Consider the following 25,924-nt stretch of genomic DNA (forward strand, 5'->3'; position numbering starts at 1 on the left):
ATTTTCTACAAAGTACAATAACTACAAACTTTCTTACTAGTTCTCACTCTTACAAACACTTCCCTCCATTTCCTTAGATGGTTTGAATCACAATTTTATATCTTTAGAAGGAAGAGAACTAAACAATGAATAGTATTTTGGTAGCATGTTCAGTTGGTTCTGTATGATCTGTATTTCTAGGAAAACTGTTATTGGCAGAATTCTAAGATAATGTTTGAGAGTTCCTCTCCCTGGAGTGTGTATCCTATATGAAACAGGGCTGTTGCTCTTGTGATTAGGTGTGTCACAGTTGACTTTAAAAAAGAGCATCGTCCTTGGTGGACCTGGCCTTACCATGTAAGACCTGAAAAAGAACCAGGCACTTTCTGAATAAGTTGAGTCAAAGACATGCCGAGTCTGATTTGTGTGTATCAGTACCTCTTCCTCTTTACTGTTCACTAGTCACCCATGCATGGTGACTAGTATGACTGATTCCAGCTCCAAACACTGGATATCTTTCCCAGTCTGATGTGAGGGAGATTCTCCATTGCCAGCTGTAAATGTTTGATGACTAGGAATGTAGGCAGTCTCTATGAACTTAGAGTGGCAAGGAAATAGTGACCTCATACCTACTTCTGCAGGAAAGTGAATTCTGCTTCACCTTCGTGATCCTGAAAAGGACCCCAGGCTCCAGATGAGAATGTGCTCTACCAATATCTTGAAGTAGAACTCATGAGGCTAAGTGGATAACCCAGTCATTCCTTGTCCAGCCTTCTGACTACAGAACCATAAGCTACCAAGTTCATGGAGATATTTAGTAAAGGCATTTAGAAAAGAGCTGAGATTGAAGAACACCGTGAACAAAATGGACCTAAGAACTATTTACTGACATGTTTATGCATGTAAACACCAGCCATATGTGAGGTGACATGGTCAGGTGTAGGGGTACTTACCAAAATTAGCTGAGCTCACTTTGCTTTTGAGAGGCTCAGAACTTCCTCCCAGATCCCCCAGTTTGTCTTCTAACAACTCTCCCCTTATATTTGTACTCAGAAGACTCATATTCTCATGAAGAGTAGTCCCATGCCATTCACAGGTAAATCTTTTGCTTTTTTACAGTGTGATTTACTTACCAGCTTAGCGACCTTCTTTGGAAATATGTGAGGATCCAGTGGGATATGGAATTCACCATTGTTTAAGTCAGAGGCAACAATTATTTTGTTCAAGATGACTCCTCTCCCTTTCAGCATATCTGCCTCAGTGATCTAGCAATCATATATTATATAAGAATAAGCTGTGTCAAGTGAGAGAGCAGCATGCATTAAGTTTTTTTTTGTGTGTGTGTGTGTGTGTGTTCAAGGAATAAGGAGATGTAGAGAGAAGCCACTGTTATTGTTCAAAGTAGATAGACATTTGGCCTGAGAACAAGGGTCCAAGCTTGGGTTTAAGCTTGATTTGGGCTCATTTAAATTTTATTAGCATTAACAGGTGTTTCCTCCAAAGCCTGGTCTACAGGAGACCTAGCTCATTCTTCCCCTCTGTAAGCTGCATAGAACTTCCCTAGGATCATAAGAAAATAGGTCTGCCTAACACCACCACGCTGATTTGCTGACTGGGAGTGAACAGACCAAACTAATAAAGTTGGCCAGATGACATGGGCAATTGGTTTAGACTTTCTAGGACCTGACCATGTATTTGGAGTGCATCAGAAACAAGATTGATACCAAGATCAGACAATGCTGCCTAAACACAAAGCAAAGCACTAAAGCAAGTTATCAGACTGGCTGTTGAAAACCCATTAAGCCTTTAGCAGGGAAGAAAGAGAAATGATCAAGGCACATGCGCATTGGCGGGCAGGGTGGAGGTGGCAGGAACTATTGCTGACAGCTCCCAAGTCACTAACACATGGCCACTCCCTGGTGGACCACGTTATAATCAGTATAAATCTCAGGGCTGTCAGGACCAGGCACTCATACTCAGAAGTAGAGCAGGTTTGAGTCATTTTGGCCAAAGCAGTTACCACCATACCTGCTGCTGTGGGGTCCTGTCCTGCCCTGTAATTCTGTATCTTTCTCTTCCCCTTCTTTGGAGGTTATTGTCCATCTCCAACTCATCCCTCCTCCCCTTCCATGGAAACAGCTATTCTCTATGTAGACCTTCCTTGGTTGAAATGTCTTAAAATTACTCATATCACTAACAGTGCCTAATGATAACAATAACTACAAGAAAGAATATATTACCTAAAATTCCTCACCTGGATACCATCCAACACATAAGAATAGGGTGATTCATTTTTCCAGTCTTTTTATCCTATGAATATACATTAAAATATCCCATATAGTTATGTTTATTATATTTATTTATTATTGTATTATATTAAAATAAATATTGCATTCATTTTATTTTTAACATTTTTTATTAACCTGCTTTTCTCACCTATGTTTGTGTCTTTCCTTTATATGAAATCCTTGACTTAGGTGTGTTTAATAGTTTCATAACATTCTAACAGCTGGGTGCCTGTGATTTTTTAAAATCTATATTCTTTGCAATATTATCATGTGTATGAGTATATAATTTGCTAATATCATTTCTATGGAAGTAAAAAACACATATGTGTTCTTGTGTGTAGCATGTATACATACATTTAATTTTATTACAATGCTTACAAACAACATTGTAAATAAATTCCTGTGAGAACATCCCTTATTGTATCTTTAGAATAAATCACTAAAGGAGATCAGCTGGACCAAATGGCAATTCTTTTTAATTAATTAGTTATTTATTTAGTTAATTAATTAATTTTACATCTTGGTCTTAGCACCATCCCTCCTTACCTCTCAGTTCCACCTTCCCTTCCTGTCCCCTGTTTTTCAGCAAAGAGGAGACCCCCTACACCTCACCCCATATTTGGCTGTGAGTCTCAGCATCTGTCTCAAGGTGGTGTGGGGTGGAGCCTCTCAGAGGACGACTCTGCTTGACTCCTGTCTGCAAGCCGAGCAGAGCATCATTAATAGTGTCAGGCGTTGGTTCTCTTCCATGGGGTGGCTCTTGGGTTAGGTCAGGCATTGGTTGGACCTTCCCCCAGTTTCTTTTATATCTGCTCTATCTTTATCTCTACTCATCTTGTAGTCAGGGTGAATTTTGAATCAAAGTTTTTGTAGGTGGGTTAGTGTTCCCCTCCCTCTACTTGTCTAGTTAGAGGCTGCCCTCTTCCGTTTCTATGGACCCCACTACTAGGAGTCTCTGCTATAGTCCCTCATCCCCCAGGAGCCTTCCTTGATTGAGGTCTCAAGCTTGTCAGAGAGATGCTGTCACCCACAGTTCCCCTTTTGTCCTCCCCTCCGCCTCTTCCCGGGTCTGATCTCCACCCTCTTATCTCTCTGTTTCCTCTCCTACCTTATTCCTTCTCTTCAACCATTACCTCTGTCTATTCTGTTTCTCCTTCTGAGTGATATTTAAGCATCCTCCCTTGGATCTTCCTTGTTACTTATCTTCTTAAGGTCTGTGCATTAGTATATGTTTGTCCTGTGCTATATGCCTAACACCTACTTATAAGTAAGTACAATCCATGTCTGTCGTGCTGGATCTGTGTTCCCTCACTCAGGAAAATCTTTTACAGTTCCATCCATTTGCCTGAAAATGTCATGGCTTCTTTGTTTTTAATAGCTGAGTAGTATTCCATTGCATGAATGTACCACAGTTTCTTTATCCTATTTTGGTTGAGGGATATCTAGGCTGTTTTTAGTTTCTGGCCATTACAAATAAAGCTACTATGAGAATAGTTGAGCAAATGTCCTTCTTGTGTGGTAATTCTTAAGTTTTACTCCATGTTTAAAAAAAAAGGGGGTTTTCTCCTATGATCAGAAATATAAGCCTTCTGCAAAGATTGGATGTGACCTTTGGTCAAGGCCATGAAACATGCCTGCCCTGTTACTACTCTTTCCAGTGAAGTGGACATATGGGCATTTAGATTCAAATAAATAAAAATGAAACTGAAAAATCGAAGTCTTATGGTATAATACATCATGCCAAGTACTCTGTAGCCACAAATGATTAGCGCATGTACTTCCGACAGGCTGGCCCATGACCACCAGGTTACAGGGTGCCCTGATGGGTACTATCCTCCTTTGCCTCTCTCTGTTCCTTCAGCTTATGTTTGGAAGTTTGCCTCTAAACACCATCATTTAAACAAGCACCTTCCTTCATAATCGTTGCAGGCTATCACATGCACACTAGGAGCAAGCAGGTAGTTGCTATAGCTCAGGTGGTCCCCACCAGTACCTGACAAGATTGGCCATGTTTAACAGATGAGGAGACTGGTATGTATAGTGGGCCAGTGCACAGCCCACACATGCTGATACTCTAGCCTCATTACGAGCTCAGCTATCTCACTTTGGAACCCATGCTCCTCAGCACCTTCCATACTCTTTCTAAAGAATGTCCAACCTCCCAGCTGCTCTAAAAGCTCCCACTGGTAGCACACCTGGAACCCTGTCCCCCCAATGCCAGGTAGAGTGGAGCATGCCTGTGGCCATTTTGGAGGCTTGCACTTACTTGTACTCTAGTGCCCTTTGACTTAATGGTGTCTGTAAAGTCAGGTATATTTGTTTTGTACATTTCTTTTCTATCCATTTTTTTGTCACAATGTGTGATTTGTTTAATTAGTCTGGGAAGAGAAAGGGAAAGCATAAAATGTTAAATGTGGCTGATTTGAGGAGCTTGAAGTGAATTATGTTTGCAGAGGAAGGCTGAGAGGTGGCATATTCAGCAAAGTTCTTAGGATGCTTTATTCAACAAGGAGGTGAACCGCCTGCACAGTCTGGAGATAGTTGCTGGGTCCAGGGGGTAAGCACCTTAGCCATCAGTTTCAACATTTTCCAAAAGGTGTCACTCTAATGCAGCAGTGGAGAGGTGGGAGGGTTGGCCAGATACAAGTGAGTGCCAGGTACCTCTAATAGCTGATTAGTATTCCTTGCACCTAACAGATCCTAAGGCTCAGAGTATTCATTGCTGGCTGAAAGTTGCTACTTCTGAGCCTGTATTGTTATATTTTCCTTCCTTCCTTCCTTCCTTCCTTCCTTCCTTCCTTCCTTCCTTCCTTCCTTCCTTCCTTCCTTCCCTTTTTTTGCACTTGTTTGTATGTATGTACATGTTCATGGGAGCACATTATTTGTGTATGTACAAGTCAGAGACAAACCTTGGTTCTTGTTCTTGGGGGCTGTCTGCCCCTTTTTTGAATGACACCTTTTCTACCTTTCCAGTTCTGGCATAGCAAAGATGTACCCCCATGCTTGGCTTTTTATGTGGGTCCTGGAGACTGAGGATTGATCTCAGGTCTTCAGCCTTGCATAGAAAGCAATTTACACTGGCTGATCTGTCTCCTAGCTTTCCCCTGACCTGTACTGTCACCTTATGACCCAAGTTGACTGTGAACCTCCAGTAGAGCTGCCAGAGTCCGGCTATTCTCCTGGGGTCAGCTCTTAGTCCTGGTTTGCTGTATTCAGGTTGTAGGGATTTCACTGGTTGAGATGAGTGCATACTGAAACAAAATAAAAAAGGCAGAAAACTGGGGTAGATGCCAGAGCCAGTCTACTTTGAAAATACAGTATTAAAAATTCCAAATCATGACCACAATCTGCTTACCAACCTCTAACTGGCATAAAATAAGAAAGGGTAAGAGTGTTTTCAAAATCATTGTCTATCATATTATGCCAGGCAAGGGGATCACAAGCACAGGAGACCAGCATGCCTTGGGAAGATATCCCAGGAACCCAGAGTAGTGTTCTTGGAAGATAACAGAGAGAAACTGTCAAATCATCAGTTAAACAGCACACGTATGTGTACAAGTTTAGGTTGCTACATGTTAAAATTTAATGTCTTAAGGCAGTTTTAACATTTATCCTTTCAATGTTCTGTTGTTCAGGTTCAAAGATCTGTATTTCTCCAGAGCTGTATAGAAGGACTCTTTAGTCATCTATCCAATGATGTCTGTATTATAATTAACTGGGGTGGAGTTAGAAAATATTCAAGTGAAACTGAATAGTCTTAGTACTGTAACCATTTTATAGTCTTCAACACAGAAAGACTAATAAAATAAAATAAAAATCAGCAGATAATTGTTTAGGGTTTGGGAGTTTGGGTTTTGTTGTTGTTATTGTCTGTTTGTTTGATTGTTTTCATGTTTTTTCCAGGTTACTCAGTTGGTAAAGTACTTTTCATGCAAGCATGAGGACCTGCATTTGGATCCCCACAACGTCTCTACCCCCCCCAAAAAAAAGAGCCAGACCTATTGGCATGTGCTATTAATCCTAGCACTGGGGGGTCTGAGATAGGAGGACTCTTAAACACCACCAATCAATCAGCCTAGCCAGATTGGTGAGAGATCAAATCAGTGAGAGACCCTTCTTGAAAAGCTAAAGTGGAGAGCAACCAGGGTTCCCAGCACTGACCTCAGGGCTGGCAGGAAGATCTGGGGAGGCCATGCTGCTGCTCTACTCCTTTGCATTCCTTAGTACTTTCCCTTCATAGTCATTTTTGAAATCACAACTGTAATTTCACAACTGTCTTTGACTCTGAGCCCTCCTGCCAACCCAGACCTTGTGAGGACCAGCTTGTGGCTAGAGTGCAGCAGAGTGGGTATTCCCTGTGAAGCATGAAGCAGGGAGGTTTCTATCTCCCAGGTCCTAGGAGGGAACTTGCAGAGTCCAGAGCAGGCCTAGGAATCACTGGATTCTACTCCATCACAGAAGTGGGAACATTTTTATAACTCAGCTGTGGAATACGAGGGTCCTGGCTCTTGCCAGGATATCAGTGAGCCCTGGCCTTCATCCTTTCAGGAGCTGTACCTGAGCATATTGTCTCCATGGCAAAGGACAGGTATGCTAGGCAATCAGATGGCAAGGCCTTGAAGAGCAGAAAATATTAAGGTTGGCATTAATTTTTCTTTTATTATTGTACAAAATGGGTCAGAATGAGTATTTTAAAATTATGGTCTTTGTGTTCCCATTCTTCCCACTGTGTAGCACTTATTAGGAACGCTGGGACATGGATGGGTGTTGTTCTCTAGGGGCTGTGCCATGCAGAAACGGTACAGACTGTGAGAATTTAACACCCCTAGGTTGGATAGAGAAGTCTTGGATAGTAAATGCCCATAGGGTGTTAGACAGAGAGTCCTGGGTACTTTATCCACACTCTCTTAGGTTGGCTAATGTCAACCCTACATGGCATCCCTGTCTTCCCATTTGGTAAGGAAGGATTTTAAAGTTTAAAGAGAGGTCAGCAGTGTTCAAGGTTCCCAGGCTTGTCCACACTTTGGAATCACCAGATCCTTAATAAAATATAGATGCATATATATATATATATATATATATATATATATATATATATATGATGTATCAACAATTAAAGAAATCGAGGCCATGAATTTGAGATACAGTGAGGGAGGTTTACATGGTTGGAGGAAGAATTAAAAGGGATGAAAATGATGTGATTATATTTTAATTAAAAAAATGTTATCCAGGTGCAGTGGCACATGCCTGTAATCCAGCACTTGGGGAGGCAGAGGCAGGCAGGTCTCTGTGAGTTTGAGGCCATCCTGGTCTACAAAGCAAGTCCAGGGTAGCCAAGGCCCTAGAGAGAAAAACCCTGTCTCAAAACAACAACAATAAAATGTTAGCTAAGTGGTGGCAGTACCCAACTTTAACAGACTGAGGAGGCAGAATCTGGTAGATCTCTGAGTTCAAGGCCAGGCTCTGCTACAGAACAAGTTCCAGGACAGCCAGGGCTGCACAAAGAAACTCTGTCTCAAAAAGCAAGTGAATAAGTTGTTGTACATTTACACAATGGAATACTACTCAGCAATTAAAAAGAATGAAATTTGCAGGCAAATGGTGGGAACTGGAAAAGATCATCCTGAGTTAGGTATCCCAGAAGTAGAAAGATACACAGGGTATATACTCACCCATAAGTGGATATTAAACATTCAATGTGGTATAAACATACTAAAATCTGTACACCAAAAGAAATTAATCAAGGAGGACTCTGGGTAACATGCTCAATCCTCATTCAGAAAGGCAAAGGGGATGGACATCAGAAGAGGGAGTAAACAGGGAACAGGACAGGAGCCTACCACAGAGGGCCTCTGAAAGATTCTACTCTGAAGAGTATCAAAGCAGATGCTGAGACTTATAGCCAAACTTTGGGCATAGTGAAGGGAATCTTAAGAAAGAAGTAGGAAATAGTAAGACCTGCAGAGGACAGGAGCTCCACAAGGAGAACAATATAACCAAAACATCTGAGTACAGGGGTCTTTTCTGAGACTGATACTCCAACCAAGGGCCATTCATGGAGATAACCTAGGACTCCTGCACAGATGTAGCCCATGGCAGTTCAGTGTCTACGTGGGTTCTGTAGTAATGGGAAGAGGGACTGTCTCTGACATGAACTGATTGCCCTGCTTTTTGATCACTTCCCCCTCAGGGCAGTGCACTCTTACCAGGCCACAGAGGAAGACAATGCAGCCACACCTGATAAGACCTGATAGACTAGGATCAGAAGGAAGGGGAGGAAGACACCCCCCCCATCAGTGGACTGGGGGAGGGGCATGGGTGGAGAAGAGGGAGGGAGGGAGCAGTTGGGAGGGAGGCGGCTACAGCTGAGACACAAAGTGAATAAACTGTATAAATGAAAATAATTTAAAAAGCAAGCAAACAAACAAACAAAAATATTTTTTTTAAAAAAGCCTAAATAAAAAAATTGATGTAAGAATGCCATGATCCTCTAGGTGCAAACAGCACTTGATCCAGATTCCGTTTGCAGGGTTGAGGCTTTTGATCACTCAAGAATAGAGTGATTTAAATAGAATAAAGGGGATCATGTGTAGACAAGGCCCTGAGAGACGGTCATATTTATTGAATAGAATAGAATGAAGGACAGCCCAAAAGTATATGTTCACATGCCCATGAGGTTGAGGGTAGGTCACAGTCAGCCTGAAATCCTTGAATTCAGTAATAAGCAAACATATAATGGGTCAGATATTCACTGGGCACTGTGTTTATAAAAGCCACCCCTCAGATAGCATCAAGTTCTAGCTATGTTCGTTGTCACTTGGATTTGGTGTGAAATCATCCAGGAGACCGAGGCATACCTCTGGCTATGTCTGTGTTGGTGTTCAGAGATTCACTACAGAGAAAGACCATCAATAGGTTCCTTCTGATAGACTAAGGGCTTGTAGGATAGGAAAGGAGAAAGTGGGCTGTAGATCAGCATCTACCACCTTCTGTCCTGGGACCCTTGAATGCATGCAAGCTTCACACTTCTCTTGGAACAGCCACAAGCCTTGTCTACTGATGTATTCTCTGAAACTGTGAGTTAAGACAAATGTTTCATCCCTTAAGTTGCTTCTTTAGGCATACTTGGTCACAATGAGGAGAAAAGTGACTTAACTCTGTCCCCCAAGGCTCTTTGAGCTAAGTAAGCACTGTTATCAGCCTTCTTTCACAGGTACGGAACCTATGAAATAGGACCCGGATTATGGAAGTTCCGTAGTCGGGAGCCATGCAGTTGTAAGTGATGGCTCACTCTGGAATCGTGTCTGAGCACCCTTCTATGCTGCCTGTTGTGTATAGGATGTACCAGATATTTCCTCCTCTCCAGTCTTTACACCTAAATCTTCCTATATGTTGCTCAAGTCATACAGCCCTAACCTGTTAGGGATTCACCACCATTGTCAATGAAGAGAATTGGTTGCATTCCCAAGGTTCCATAACTAATAAGTGTTGAAACAGGAATTATTAATACAGAGTAATCTAACATAATATTTCATACTTTTAACCATTCTTAGTGTTCTAATACCTTAATTTTTAAGATTTTACATTAAATCTTAAGTGAAATACTATGTATAAAACAGATAAAAGTAGATTTTAGCTCCCTTTCAGTTGGGGATGAAGGAGTAAGACCCTTGCTCATTCTCATTCATCTCATTCTGCTAACCATATCAGCTTCCAACCACCTTGATAGAATCCTTGATATCTAAGGAACCTAGTTCAAACCCAGCGCCTTGTGTATCAGAACCTTTTAGATGTCAGGTATAGGTCAGTAATATTTTTGACATGTGTTGATACAGGAATAGCTTTCTGGCGATAGGAAGATTAGTTGTCACAATAATCGTGCAGAACTTCTTTGAATGCCAGACTCATAGAAATCAATTCAGAGACATGCAGTCAAAATGGCTAAAAATGGAAATCAGAAGGGAAGTCCCCATGACTTAGATCCATAGAGAACACTTGGGCATCAGCAGAATAACCACTAGCAACTGTTTTCCCATCTGTCCCCCCTTTTTTCTACAATCGCTTCTTCTTTCTTTAAAGCAAACAAAGCCTCCTTCTAGTCCTATCCTGAGAACCCCCCCCCTTTTATTCCCTAATATAATTGCCCTGGTTTTTAGTTTTGTCTGCTCTTTGCTACCCCTTTCTAATTATCTTTCATACAATTGATCGGACCTGGCTGAGAAATGTGCTCTATTGTGGGAGAAACTGATCAGATAAAGCTAGGCCCTCACTGAGGGCCTCACTCACAGACAGAGCCTAGGGAGGCACACGTATATCTGTATATACATGCAGGCACACACATAGACATGCGTGTGTGTCTCATCACTGTCAGTCCTGTCATACATAGGAGAGGGGATGGGTCCTGAGGTAGTGGGTCAAAAAGAATGCTATTATGGACTGATAGATCTACAATGTGTTTCTGAAATAAAACTCTTGGACTTGATGATGCGTTGGGAATTAGAGAAAGGAGAAGAATATGTGATTTTGAGGTTCTTTTTTTGTATTTTTTTTATTCTTTTAATTGATTAATTCAATTTACATCTCAGTCATAGGCCTCTTTCTCTTCTCCCCCCAGTTCCACCCTCCCTCCCGCATCCCCTCTACCCTGTTCTTCAGAACATGGGAGCCCCCCTACCCAGACACCTCAGCTCATATAATTCACATGAGGACTGAGTTCGTCTTCCTCCCATTTGGCCTAATAGGAAAGTCCCATCAGGGGGAAATGATCAAAAAGCAGGTAACATAGTCTATGTCAGAGATATCCCTACTTCTTTAACTAGTGTACCAACATGAAGCCTAAGGTTCCTATCGGACTTGTCTTCTTGGGGTCTGTGGTTGTACTATTTCTATCCTGCATTGTATGTCTAAAATCCATTTACAAGTGAGTATATACCATGTTTGTCTTTCTGGGTCTGTGTTACCTCACTCAGGGTGATCTTTTCTAATTCCATCCATTTGCTTACAAATTTCATGATTTCCTTGTTTTTAATGACTGAGTAGTATTCCATTGTGTGAATGTGCCACCATTTCTTTATCTATTCTTCAGTTGAGGGACATCTAGGTTGTTTCCAAATTCTGGCTATTACAAATAAAGTAATATGAACACAGTGAGCAAATGTCCTTGTGTGGGTGGAGCATCCTTTGGCTGTATGCTGTATGCTGGGTCTTGAGGTATAGCTATTCCCAGTTTTCTGTGAAAGCACTGGATTGATTTCCAAAGTGGTTATATAGGTTTGCACTCCCACCAGCAATGAAGGAATGTTCCTCTTTTTCGACATATTTGCCAGCATGTTTTGTCACTTGAGTTTTTGATCTTGGCCATTCTGACAGGTATAAGATACAATCTCAGTGTCTTTTTAATTTTAATTTCTTTGATGACTAAGGATGTTTAACATTTCTTTAAGCGCTTCTCTACCATTCAAAATTCCTCTGTTGAGAATTCCTTGTTTAGCTTAGTATCCCATTCTTAAAATTGGATTATTAGCTTGCTAGTGTTTAATTTCTTGAGTTCTTTATATATTCTGGATATTAGCCCTTTGCTGGATGTAGGATTGATGAAGATCTTTTCTCCAGCTGTAGACTGCCATTTCATTCTATTGATAGTGTCTTTTGCTTTATAGAATCTTTTCAGTTTCAAGAGGTTCCATTTATTAATTGTAGATCTTAGAGCCTGTGCTATTGGTGTTCTGTTCAGGAAGTGCTCTACTCTGCAAAAGACTTCAAGACTCTTACTCACTTTCTTCTCCAGCAGATTTAGTATATCTGGTGTGTTGAGGTCTTGGACTTTGGACTTGACTTTTGTGCAGGGTTATAAATATGGATCTATTTACATTTTTTTTCTGCGTATAGATATCCAGTTAGACCAGCACCATTTGTTAAAGATGCTGCATAGCCTTCTGAAATACCATTTCAAAACTCTCCTTGCAACATGTTGGGAATGTCAGTCTTATCCAATACTAGGAACCACAGATGCTGGGAACAAATGGTTTCTCCACCATTCAAACATGGAATTATACCTCTTGGGTGTCCAGGTAGCAGTGCTGAAAGAACAAATCAATGCTGTCAACTATAACTGTTTAAAAATATTTGGTTAGGATATTGCTAAGCTGGCTGCCATCTGCCACAAGCATATTGATGGCAGGAGAACTAAAAACTTGTAAACCTAGTTGTAAACCTAGTTGCTATTTCTTGGGTCTACATATTCAGACAGTTCAGCTTCAATTGATAAGAAACCCAGAGATATCCGTCTCCCCTAGAATAAATAGTGTATTTGAAGTAACGAACATTAGTAACAGAAAGTGGAGTCTAGAGGACACAGGTTATATCATGTAAAGAAGTCAGGCACAGCCTCTGAATTGGTCTTCGGAATGACTGTATTGTGACAGTTTTTAAAAAAGCTTTACTTTATTTTAATTAAATATGTGCGTGTCGGTATGTGCTGATGGAGGCCAAAGGTGTTGTGTCTCCCAGAGCTGTAGAAATGGGCAGCTATAGAAAGCTGCCTGAGCTGGATCCTGAAAACCAACTGTGGTCCTCTGCAGGGGCAGAGCATCTTCTGGGCCACCTAGCCATCTTTGCAACCTGTGATAGCTTTCTGAAATACTGCTATATAGTTATAAATTTATAATGGAATGGGCTACTTTGGTGTGATGCTTTTCAGAAAGGCTCCTAGTCATATTTGTTAATCTTCACGTGAAACTGAAAAAACTTAATTGCTTTTTAGATTTTTATCCATTTGTAAATACTAGTCTATAGGTAAACATATGTGATTCTGTGTATTTGGTAGATTATTCTTTATATTTTGTGCTTTTAAAACTTTAGTTTTAGCTCTGGTTTGTAAGATCATTAAGTTTTCCCTTTTTTATCAGGGCAAAATGGAGGGTGTTCTGAACCCTTAAAAGCATGTAATTTACCTTGGACATGAACTTTAGTGCTTATTCTGAATGAAGTCCATGTAAAACTGTAGAAATTGTGTAGAAAGTCTTTATGAATTGGGACCTAACATGTCATTGACACGCTGTGAAGGGTTTTCTGTTGACTTTACTGATGGATGAGCCCAGGCTGCCAAGTTCAGCTGGAAATTGAGTCTTAGAAATCCATACATCAGCGCTGGAATCTAGAAACTTCCTGGAGCCTGGTTTTGAATGAGCAGGGTGGATGGAGACCGCGTCTGTACAGGGAATGACATTTCACCAGCCTTCTTCATGGAAGTCTCTGGAACATGACCATAAACAGCAGTCCTCTTTGTTGTGTGTTGGATTTTAAAGCTCCCAGTGGTTTGAAGAGAGTTAGCCCTTGTCTCAGAGCTCCTTGGTCCAATTTTGGGGGACCTGGCTGAAAACCCTAGATATTTGATAGTCTAGCTTATTTCTATGGTGTATTAGCACCCTATAAAAGTTACATGTCATTTACTTCAAGTTTGGAACCCTCTCAGGCTTTATGGGCAAACCAAACTTGAACCTTTTGTGGCTGTATTTCTATTTGCCTTTGGCCAAACCCTGCTTCCTGATTGTAAGTCAGGAAAGTGAGGTGACAAGGGCTTCTGAGGCTCTGTGGACATCAAATACTTTTGACCAAACAAGGCCTTGATAGCTTAAAACATGAATGAATCTGAAACACTTGATTAGCTTTCTGTACAAACACTCTGGGACCTATACACAAGTGATTGTGAGTCTTACCTTCCTCTAGCTTGGAGGAGGGTGCCAGAGATTATGAACCATAGGTTGAAGCTGGGTCAAGCACCCCTTTCTAAAAGAATTGTTAAACAGTCTCTATAAAGATCATTGGTCAGTCCAATTGAGTAGAGCTTGGGGGAGTTGGGGATTTCTTGTGTTTGAAAGCTTTGTTTTTCATCAGAGACAGAGAACAAAGGAGCTCCTTTTTGGGTAGCTCTAGAAGACCCGTCGGCCCTCTGTGTTTCTTAGGTATGAGTGAACAAGAACTGACACGTAAATGTCCCTTTCAGATAGAGGAGCTGATGAATGCCTTGGAGAAGACCCGGCAGGAGCTGGACGCCACCAAGGCACGCCTGGCCTCCACCCAGCAATCTCTCGCTGAAAAGGAAGCACACCTGGCCAACCTCCGGATCGAGAGGAGGAAACAGCTGGAGGAGATCCTGGAGATGAAGTGAGTACCCATCTTTGCTCTTCCGGTCTTTCGTGACCTCCCTTTGATGACAGAAAAAGGGAAGGGCTGGAAACATGAAGAAAGGACTCAGAGAAAATGAGTGGTTTTGGAGATACTACTTATGTTTTAAATTATAGTTCTGGTGGCTCCTTGTACATAACTTTTTCAACATCTGCTACTTTAAACCCGTGTACCCAGCATTGCAGTACCCATGTCCGTGTTCTGTGGATGGTACTGCACCCGTGGGTCTTTTGCAAAAGTCTGAGGCAGTGGAGAGACAGAGCGAAGAACAGTGGTGATACGGAGTGCTGCTTGCAGTCAGTCAGTCAGTTTCCTGAGGAGCATGACTTTGCTAATTGCTATCTTCACTTCTGTTCAGTGCCAGTCTTGTCCTGGTTTTCATAGTGTCAAGGAAACAGAATTTGGTAGGTTGATAAAATTAAGATTGGACTCTCCTTTCCCAACATTCACACCTGGGTTCAGGTGGAAAGGAAAAGGTAAGGAAAAGGAACTATTTCATTGCTTTCTTTGCTTTAATTAATAACATGAAGTTTGGTGCTGGGAAGCAGTCTTTTCTATGGCCTTATGACACACCCACCTACACCTATTTTTCTTTCCCAATAAAAGATCACTGTGGAGGAAAGTAGGAAGGACAATTATTAAGTGATTTGAATAATAATTGCAATGGATTTGTTTCTAAAGAACTAGTCAAGAAATAGCATTTCTATAAATGCTCAAATTAAACAATCAGTAAGATATAATTTAAATCCTACTCTCTCCCATAATCAGGGGAAGCATACATAATTGTGGCATCTTAAGCCAGTAACACAGACTTTGAAATTGGTGGCTAGGTGTGGAAGAGTGACCTCATGGTGACCCAGCAAGTCTTACACATGGTTAACATTAAACTACGAAAGCTTAGATCATGGAAAATATGGAATGAAGTATTTTGAAGGGTTTAATAATAAGAATAAAACTTTTATGTCTCTTCAACTACCTCAGTTTCTCCAAGACTAAAGAACCAGCAAGGTTTCTTTTTCATGTATAAACTCATATAAACTAGCATTTTGTCTAATAAAAGATGATATAATAAAAACAGATATTACACACCAGTTAGAAGCCAGGGAACTGAGATTCTGAGAGATTCAAATAATTCGCTTAAGGCCACCTGGCCAGGATTAAAGCAAAGCCTTTTATTTCAAGCTCCCTTTCTACTACCTCATTCTCCCATGGAGCTTTGTGTGGATTTTACCAGGTCTGGAACTTCTGTCTGCCTTGGTCACCCCTGAAATATCTTGTTGCCATTAGCAGAGTTGGTCATATGGCAGGTGCTTACTGACCATTGGGCAAGTGAGTAGCTGAGATGGTGAAAATGGGGTCTTGTAAAGCTGAGAAGAAAAATATTTCGGGCCTCTGTGTCATCACTATGCTTAGTAGTGCAGTGACAATGGTGACCACACTAATGTAACCATACAAATGTGATGGATCCACTGGCCACAGACACATCCCACTTCTGTCTCCTTGTGTGCTGCTACATGTTCAGACAGCCTTGATCTCGTTCTTAGAGGCTCTTCGTGTTAACTCTACAACTCCTGCATTGATATAGTATGCCGTTATAGGAGCTTTTTTGATTCGTTTATAAAAAGAGCATGTACTTTGATAATTTTTGAGAAGAGTAGTAATGGACTATATAAGCTTAGAAATCATCACATCTTAGCTATAATCCTGTTACTTTTACCTGCTGACAATGACAGGGAGCTGCTCTTAACCTTGTTCACCCACCGCTAACTTGTCTCCTCCTAACAGTGTGCAAAGGGTAGATGTGAGTGGAGGCCATGACACACAGAAAATGGTCCCTGTCTGCAAAGGCTCTGTTGGCCAGTGAATGTAATGTCACAGGTTTAAGGTGCTTTGTGAGGAGAGCCATTTATCTAAAATTGGATTTATTTTTCTAAAACATATAAACCATTTCCATGTGAATGTTTTCCCACTTAATTTCATGATTTCAGATAGCACCCAGCTAAGGCCTCTTCTGGTAAATTGCCACATTATTTCTGAAGTGTTTAATCTGCTGCCATTGCAGAATAAATATGGTTCTTCTGTTAATTCTGTTGGTAAAAAGAAACAAAGTCCTACTTCATTAAACCAATGTGAGCCTAATTCATTACTTAGCTCACCCAGAAGATCAACTTATGTCTTACTTGGGACTAAGAAAACCTATGTATGAGACAAAGCGTACTGACTGAGGCTCCCAACTAGATTCATCAGCCTTCACAGCTGCTCAAGCCAACCAACTTGTTTTATCTATTATGACTTTTGAGCTGAACTAATTGCTACATTGCTACCTGACATTGACTGAGCCCTGTTTAAGTTGCTGCAAGCAGTTAGATGTGTGTTGTTATTGTTGGTGCTTGTTAAACATGTTACGCTAACACTTGGATTTTTGTTCAGCGGACACTCAACTTCTAAACCCTGTTAGAAAGGGAGTCACCGTGAAGTGCTAGAGGGAATAGGATAGAGTCCTGACAGAAGATGAAGCCATTATTTTCTCACACCATGACATGAAAGGAGATCGCTTTCTGGGTGCCTCAGTTTTTTTCTTCATTTACATGGAGGTAGTGATGCCTACCCTGCCTGCTTTATGGAAGCTTTATAAAAAGAAGGTACTGAACTATGATTAATATAAAATAGCATATGTGAAAGTACTTTAAAATCTAACATTGGGCTTTTAAAACTGAGAGGTGTGTGTGTTAAATTCATTGCAAAGTCAAATGGTATGAAGTTTTAGAATTTGAAGGCAGCTGGACCTACTCTCCCAACTTGCATAAGCAGATCCCCGTCCACATAATTGCCAATGAAGAATTCCAAAAGGCCCAGGGAAGCACCGCTCTCGATAGAGGCCATGGCCTCATAAAGGAGCAGGCCATATGCCGGGGACATGCAGGAGCTCTTCTTATTTGTCTTTGGTTGTTCTTGTTGTTGTTGGTTTTTTTGGTTTGCTTGCTTGCTTTAAGTGCGTCTTCCCCCCCCCCCCTTTGGCTACATAAAGCTGGCATGATCATCAGCTATAGAAGAGATGACCTTTTGTGAATTTGCTAAGTAATATTGTTCATTTAAGGGAGAAAAAGGAAAAAGAACATAAAGAAGCAACATGACTCACCTGTCACCCATGGCCTCAACAGAGAACATCACTGAGGGCATTTCAGTGTATGCTTCTATGAATGTGCCTTATTTTTTTTCAGGAAGATTAAATGTCCTTTCCTATTTTATAAATTCCATTTCTCTTGCTTTCTTCTAAATGTGAACACATTTTATATTACAGATGTAGAATCATGCTATTTTAAATGGCTTAATGTATTGACATAAAGGTTTACTGCATTATTTTGGTTCAAAGTTTTGCTAATATAAAGAAAGCTTTGGGGGGGGGTAAAATATATTTACATGAAGCTAGAAGCAACAACCGGAACAAACAGTACAGATAGTCTTCTTGAAGTCTTGATCACTTAGGCATTGGTAACATCCTTCAGGTTGGCACTGTATAGGCTGATTTATCTCGTTTTAGTTACACTGGTTTGTTGTATGTCTTGCAATGTTCTCACATGTTTCAATGCTTGTTTCACTATCACAAGAGTCTCTAGTCTTACCTTCGGTAGCCGGTTACTCTTGGCTATTTCAGGTTCTTTAGACAGGTGTGTGTCTGTGTGTGTGTGCGTGTGCGTGTGCGTGTGCGCGCGTGCGTGTGCATGTGCGTGTGCGTGCGTGTGTGTGTGTGTGCGTGCGTGTGTGTGTGTGCGTGTGTGTGTTGCGTATGTATGTATGTATAGATTCCCTGAGGCTGGAGTTACAGGCTATTGTGCGCCACCTGGCCGTGAGTGCTGGAAAACGAACTCTCAAAGAGTAGGAAACTCTCTTAATAGCTCAGTAATCTCTCCATTGGCCAGTTATTTTATTAATGTGTGTGTGTGTGTGTGTGCGTGTGCATGCATGCAGAAACTGTTCTCTTGGTTTAGATTTAGATCAGAATTGGAAAGAGAAAATGCTGTCTGATTCTTCCAACTGAAAGATTTCTCATATCATAACTTTACAATCAGATTTCCTTTTTAAAATTAATTTTATTTATATACTTATTTATTACAATTTATTCAGTTTGTATCCCTGCTGCAGCTCCCTCCCTCATCTCCTCTAGTCCCAACCACTCTTCTTCTTCTCCCCCTATGCCCTTTCTCTAGTCCCCTGATAGGGGATGTTCCTCCTCCCCTACTATCTGACCCTAGCTTATCAGGTCTCAACAAGGCTGGCTGGGTATTGGAGACCAATAAGCATTTGTGGAATCAAAGGGTGAATTGGTTAAAAAATAAACAAACAAACAACAAACCAACCAGCCAACCAAAACCATTTACTGAGCCTCCATTGCAAGGTATGGGCTAAGCTGGTGGAAACAGAAACATCCCCTGCCTTGTTGAGCTTACACGCTTAGTGAAATGAGTGAAGGAAGAGAATGAATAGGTAGTTTATCATGTAACCTTTACAGAGGCTTGGTACCTCATTTACAAAGCCATTTCCAAATCTAAGAACATTCTTGGTTTATTTGGGTTACAGAGAGACAAGGAACAAACTTGTGTACCTTCCTGTTTTGGGGAACGATACAGGAAGAGAGGATAGAAGGCCATTAGAAGGCCCTGAATTTACTTCAAGTCATGCTCTTCCCCCAACATTCCTGCAGTTTGGTGTTCTCACTGCTTTGTATCCTACCTGATGTCCATCATTCTGATACTGGAAAGAACCAATAGTCCCTAACCATCCATTTCCATTAACGGAGATAGCGTTACCTGTCCCTGCGTTTGAGACTTGCTTTATTCAAAAATTCCTAAAAGCTTTTGCTGAAACACTTTCTGATGTTTCACCTCTGTTACGTTCTCTCCTGTTTACAAAGAATTTTATTAAAAGAATATTAAGAACTCTCTAGGTTTGGCTTTAAACTTTGCTTAATAACCTTACATTCCAGTAACCAGGCTCAGTTATTTAATTTGTGGCGGTGAATTTGATATCTGTAGCTAAAAGGAATGAGGATTGTGAGACACTGATATGCTTGTGCATCTTCTCAGACTGGTTAGCCTGCCTTAGTAATTTAACAGGCAGACAGGCAGCTGATATTTTTTTCACTTAGTATGAAATGCTAAGTCACCAAAGTGCTTTAATAACTACTTAATAATCCCATAATTTGAAATATGTCTTTTGGATTTTTGCTGTTGATTTCCTATACCTGTGTAAAAACTTTATGTAAATCTTATTTTAACTCATGTGATGACTTTTGTGGAATCCATCTTCATTTCCTGAGTATTGTTAGATTTTAGACGTCTCCTCCAGATAGTCTCGCAAGCCTTTGTATACACTGAGTTGTTTTAGTACATTCCCGTGGGGTAAGGCAGCAGCTCAGGCTACGACATCATCTTGTTGGCCCCTTTGATCTGGGATCCTTTCTGAGAGAGCCACTCATTAGGTAAGTGCCCTTCAAAGCAGAGGCTACGTGAAGAATATGATAAAATCAATTTATTCTGTGCTTCATGCCATCATGAGAAAAGACAAATCACATTTCTTTAGGGAGGAATTCTAAGTGCCTGGCAATTTGCACAGGATAAATGGAGTCTGGGAGAGCAGTTTTGAAGACAGCCATTACTTAAAATTGATAAACTCAGTGGCAAGGGGCCTGTACTGTTTCCCAGAGGTGTTGTAAGGATTGAATAGGACTCCCATTTATGAAAAAGTAATTTCAAGCTTATAAGCCTGCATTATTTTTCCATCAATTCATTCATGACACTTATATACTAATCTTATCTTCAAATTATGATTAAATTCTATCCATTTAAGAATTTTCCTTTTAAACTATAATGTAGTTTCTTCTCTAAGCAATGAATAATTGATAAAAACTTAGAGTCTAGTTTGAAACATATCAAGTATTGTGGCCACATGTGCTGGAATGTCCTGTAAGGTCTGCCCGGCTTTGAAAGGCATTTGTGTTAGGCGGGACTCTCCGGAAGCCTCTTGTGGCTACCACAGTCAGACGTGGAGATCAAAGACAGCACAGAAGGAGGGACTCGATGTCATCAAGAGTGGATTTGTTTAGCAAGGATTTCGGTTTGTGCTACAGGCAGTGACATTCGTGACTTCTATTCCCCACTCTTAATTCTGAAATTGGTAGGTTAATGCCCATAGCAGAAGACAAAACATTGCTGCATATAAAACTTATAGCGGGGAAATAAAATTTAACTGTAAGGAAAATAGCCTTACAAGAGTGAAAGGTTCTAGTTAACATCTGCAAGGAACAGAAAACCCCATATTCTAGCAGTTCGTACAAGTAGCACCTTCTGTCTTGAAGCTTTGCTATTCTTAGTTTTTGGCCACCACCTTACAGTGCTGGACTTTTGGCCTCACTTTTAGGTATCCAATCCATGTTCCAGCCAGCAGAAGAGGGGAAAGGAAAGGAGCCTCCCTGGCCTCTAGGTTATACATATCTGCAACCGACATCTGAGTCAGTTAACAGCTCATTCAAAAACCAGTTGCTGAGCATCTGCTCTGTGTAAGGGCAGTCCTGAGTGCCAGGCACTCTTCTGAGTGTTATTTTAAGGTATACAAAAGACTCTGGACAAAGGCACTATTCATAAACTTCATATTCTAGGAGATTTGACACAGGGAGGAGTGATTCACAGACCAGAGTTTTAAGTCACAGGGTCACACATGTCACACAAGCAGGAAGATATGGCCTTTGTGTGGGTAGACCTATGAACATCTAGTTCCATGAAGGAAGGAAAGGAAAGTAGTGTTGGGAACACTTAGAATTCTTTACAGAACAGGAACTAAAACATGTACCAGCTGTTAAGCCACCTCACCACATTAAGCATTTTTGCAAGTTCACTTCAGACAGACTAACCCATACTGTCTCTGTCTGTCTGTGTGTCTCTGTCTCTCTGTATCTCTGTCTCTGTGTGTGTGTGTGTGTGTGTGTGTGTGTGTGTGTGTGCATGTCTTGTGGGATATGATCTCAAAGACTCCAGTATTATCCATAAATCACAAAATGACTTGGAACATGGATCGATCAGAAATTGTCAGAAGTAGGCTTAGGTTTTTCACCAAACCTACTTAATTTAGGGTTCTTAAGCACCTTTACCTCTCTTCCAACCCCCCTGCAAACTTAGGTAGGAGATTAGATAGGGGCTGTCTTTTTTTATCTGCACCCTGCTGATTAGGGTCAGTGGGTAATTAGGGAATTACCAGTCTCAGTCATAGGATATCAGCAATCCAGTCCAAAGGCCAACACGAAACAGCAACACGAAGTCAGTGAAAGCTAAATGACTCAGTTGGATTGTGCAGAGAAGCTCTCTGGAGCATTTCTCTTTGTGAAGTCAAGGGTTGAAACAGGAAGATTAACGATGGTGATCCAAAAAGTGAAGCCTCACTGTGCATGGACCTCTATAAATGTCCTGTCCTCAAAATCCACCCACAGATGTTCTCAGCTAGCCAAAGTCACACCCCTCACATATGAGGGGGTCACAGCAAAACATCATGTGCCCTCTCACAAGCCAACCTGGGCAAAATATCACATGCCCATCTTGCAGGAAAACATCACATGACAAAATTCAGTCTTCAAAGAAACCAGAAATTTCCACTTCAGTCAGAATCTTCTTTGTTATTTTTCCTGTGGTGAACTCAAAATGTAGTTTGGTTCAACATTGTCATTCTTATAGGGAAGAGTAGACTTCTGCATTTTTTTTCATTTTTTTATTTAAACTTTTTTTTCACAATTTATTCATTATATATCCCAATTGAAACCCACTCCTTCAGCTGCTCCCAATCCCACCCTCCCATCCTCTTCTCCCTATTCCCTTCCCCTAGTCCACTGAGAGGGGGAGTGCTCTTCCTCTGCCATCTGCCCATAGCTTATCAAGTCTTATCAGGACTGCCTGCATCCTCTTCCTCTGTGGCCTGGCAAGACTGTATTGCCAGGGACAAGTGATCGAAGAACAGGCAATTGAGTCATGACAGAGGCAGCCCCTGCTCCCCTTACTCAGGAATCTACATGGAGACTGACCTGCCAATTGGCTACATCTGAGCAGGGGGTCTAAGTCCTCTCTGTGCATGGTTCTTGGTTGGTGCATCAGTCTCTGCAGGACCCCCTAGGCTAATATTTTTTAGCTTTGCTGGTCTCCTTGTGAGGTTCCTGTCCCCTCCATGTCTTTCTATCCTCTCCCTTCTTCCATAAGACTTCCTAAACTCTGCCCAAAGTTTGGTTGTGGGTCTCAGCATCTGCTTCAACCTCTTGTTGGGTGGAGCCCTTCACAGGACCCTCTATAGTAGGCTCCCATCCTGTTTCTTCTCTTCTACCACTTCTGGTGTATATCCTGGTTGCCATTCTGAATGTGATTCAAGCATCCTCCCTAGGTTCCTCCTTGTTGTTTAGCTTATTTTAAGTCAATAACGTTTAGTATGGCTATCCTATATTATATGGCTAATATCCACTTACAAGTGAGTGTATACTATGCATGTCTTTCTGCTTCTGGGTTACCTCACTCAGGATGAGGCATTGCCTTTTCCTCATAACAGTTTTTAGATATCAAATAAATCAACAGAGCAGAAATGATGACCCACAAATCAGTGTAGAAAAAGAACTGAAACAGATTAATTTATATGTCATATAAAACTGACAGCCTTTCCTCATTCCTACAGTGAAGTATATGACTTTAGAGAACCAAACCAACCCAGACAAAAGTATTGTTCTGTACTTTAGGAAGTAAAGTTAAATTCAGCAAAACATACTCATATGATGTTATCTACATGTCATTTACATCGCAGCTAGCCCCTGCCGGGTAAGCGAGAGGGTGGGCCCTGTCCTACTGTTGCAGACACTGAGGCTTTGGGATCTGAACTCAACATGAGTATGTTCATTGCTATGAAATATGATATTAAGTACTGTATACATAGTTCCTAACCTTGGAGTGGAGGGACCAATGTCTCTTAAATAGGGAACAGTGGGCAGATAGATGCTTCTTCCTGCTAGTGTCAGGACAGCAGGGCAACAGGCTGCAGTAAAAGGGAAATGAGGGGACAGGAAGGGGTGATCTGAAAGAAACCTTTCAAGTAAGCTCCTTATCTTAAAATAAAATAAGGAACACCCTGTCTTTTGGCTGAAAACATGCTGTGTATTTATAGTTTTAATAGTGAAAAGTGTCAATCAAAAGGGCCATTGGCCTGGTGGTTTTTAATGGAAATACAAACATTTTCTGAGTTAGAGTAGTGTAGGCTTTCAGCTTAAATAATCATAATCAGCAGTTAAATAATCCAAATGCTTGGGAATTGTGGAACTTAAGTAGTTCCAAGCACCGTACTTCATGTTATCTCTATCTGTACAGCAGTCTGTGGGGCTGAAGAAAGGTCACTACTTAAAATGAAGGAAAAGACTTGATGGGAGTCTTCTAGCCTCCCTAAAAGGGCAAAGCAAAGGGGGATGTGTGGGATTTTATTCCAATTGAGAACTGCATCATATTGACAGAAAATATGGGCAGTCTAATGTAAAGGCTATAGGAGATATTTCCAGCTACAACCTTACAAGTCAAAAACAGGACAAGGACATCACACAGAAACCAAGGGACCAGATCATAGGTGTCATGGACTGATAATAGGGCCAGCCCCAGCACCCTGGACCCATCTCTCCACCTGTGAGTGAGCTTCAGAGTCACATGACCGCACTGATATTCTATGATTCTCTGAAACCACTGCTTCCCATCTGGGGTGATTTTACCTCTCTGGAATGTATGGCAAGATAGATATATATGCTATCTTGTAGGTAGAGACCAGAAAATTTTTCTACATGGCTTGGGATTGTCCCTAAACCAAGGCATTCATGATAATAAGCTTGAGAAACCCATGAGCAACTTCTCTGCTTAATGACTGGTGTTTTATTTTTTTTATTTTATTTTATTTCTTTATTAATTTTACTCTATTTACTTTGTATCCCCCCTGTGGTTCCTTCCCTCCTCCCATCCCAATCCCTCCCTTCCTCCACCTTCTTCATGCATGCCCCTCCCCAAGTCCACTGATAGGGGAGGTCTTCCTTTCCTTCCTTCTGACCCTAGTCAATTAGGTCTCATCAGGAGTGGCTGCATTGTCTTCTTCTGTGGCCTGGTAATGCTGCTCCCCCCTCAGGGGGAGGTAATTAAAGAACGGGCCAATCAGTTCATATGACTGGTGTTTCATAAAGTATGGAAAAGGAAAAGGCTCTACAGAGTCTGATCTCTGATTCAACTTGACTTTTTGTGAAGGGGGCCTCCCTGTGTCTTACTCAGGATCGTGACCAAGCCCAGAAGGTATGGTAGCAGGGAGGCTTTTGTGGATGACCTTGACCCCTTGATTCTGGCTCGCCATCTTGACCAGCTTACCATGTTGCTTACCATGTTACTGCCCAGTGGAACTGATCCAGACTTGGAGCTGAGCCTTCAGACACTGAGCTCCCCTGCAGCCTAAATTCTGGATCTAAGAGGCCTGTGTCTTTACCGCTTGCTGTGTGATAGATCTCACAATCTTGTCTTGCTCTGCGGTTCCATTGTTCTTTAATTTGTACCTGTCTTTGAGATTTCATTTCCCGAACTGCGGGCTAAAGTGTGAAACTGGACAATTCTCAAGACTTAGGCTAACCCTACAAAATCTGCATCCCTCGCCCCCTTCTTTGTTCCTCTCTTTCATTTGTTAATATATTTATGATATCCTCCTGGTCTTTTTCCAGGGAACATTTTAGCCAAGTTTATTTAGAATACAAGAAGAGGGAGAATACCAAAGAGGCTAGAACATAAGCCTGAGGAGGGGCTGAGGGAATCAACGGGAATGACTGCTGCCCACAGGGATGCCCCTGATCAGATAGAGGGAAAGCCACAACCCTAGATAGTAGAGGGTGAACATTAAGTCTTTGTCCTTACTGGAAGGGAGCACCATAGAAAGCTTCATGCTAGTGGGGATATTTGCAGAGGAGAGCAGCTTGGAGGAGAAGTCTGTGAGTATTCCTTGTCTTTGATAGGCATTCAACTACAGTTCGCTGAAATGAATAATGTGATGCTATGATGTGTCATGACTCTCCTGGATATGAGAGTGCCTCATCTGGTCTCCTGTTCTTCTTTTACTTCTCCTCTTCTTCTTCTTCCTCTTTCTTTTTCTTCTTAGTTTCTTTGCTTCATCTTTCCCTACCTTCCCCCTGTTTTCTGCTTTACCAGCACTTGTCTTGTTCCCCCACAGTATTCCAGGGTTCAAAGGGTTTTCTATATTCTTCCAACATATTTAGCTTGTAAGATTTAGGTTTTGACTATTGAGCTAGGTAGGCAATAGACCAAATGTGAGAAGAAGAAGGGCTGGGTAGGAGAAGTGCTAGGATCAGAAAGTGAACAATTTTGTCTGGGCAGGGAAATGTATTTGCCATTTAGTTTCCCAGAACTGAAGAGAAAGCCAAGCCT

The 25,924-nt window shown here is 41.3% G+C and overlaps 1 protein-coding gene across 1 annotated transcript in view; it reads left to right on the top strand.

The window, feature by feature from the left end:
• Erc2 (ELKS/RAB6-interacting/CAST family member 2) overlaps positions 1 to 25,924 on the top strand; it is an 898,378-nt gene that overhangs the window by 542,487 nt on the left and 329,967 nt on the right. Inside the window, 1 exon segment of the mRNA XM_060390770.1 lies at positions 14,272 to 14,432. Coding sequence (XP_060246753.1) covers positions 14,272 to 14,432 — 161 coding nt within the window.

Source organism: Meriones unguiculatus, chromosome 9, assembly GCF_030254825.1.
Source record: "Meriones unguiculatus strain TT.TT164.6M chromosome 9, Bangor_MerUng_6.1, whole genome shotgun sequence".
Lineage (NCBI taxonomy): Eukaryota > Metazoa > Chordata > Mammalia > Rodentia > Muridae > Meriones > Meriones unguiculatus.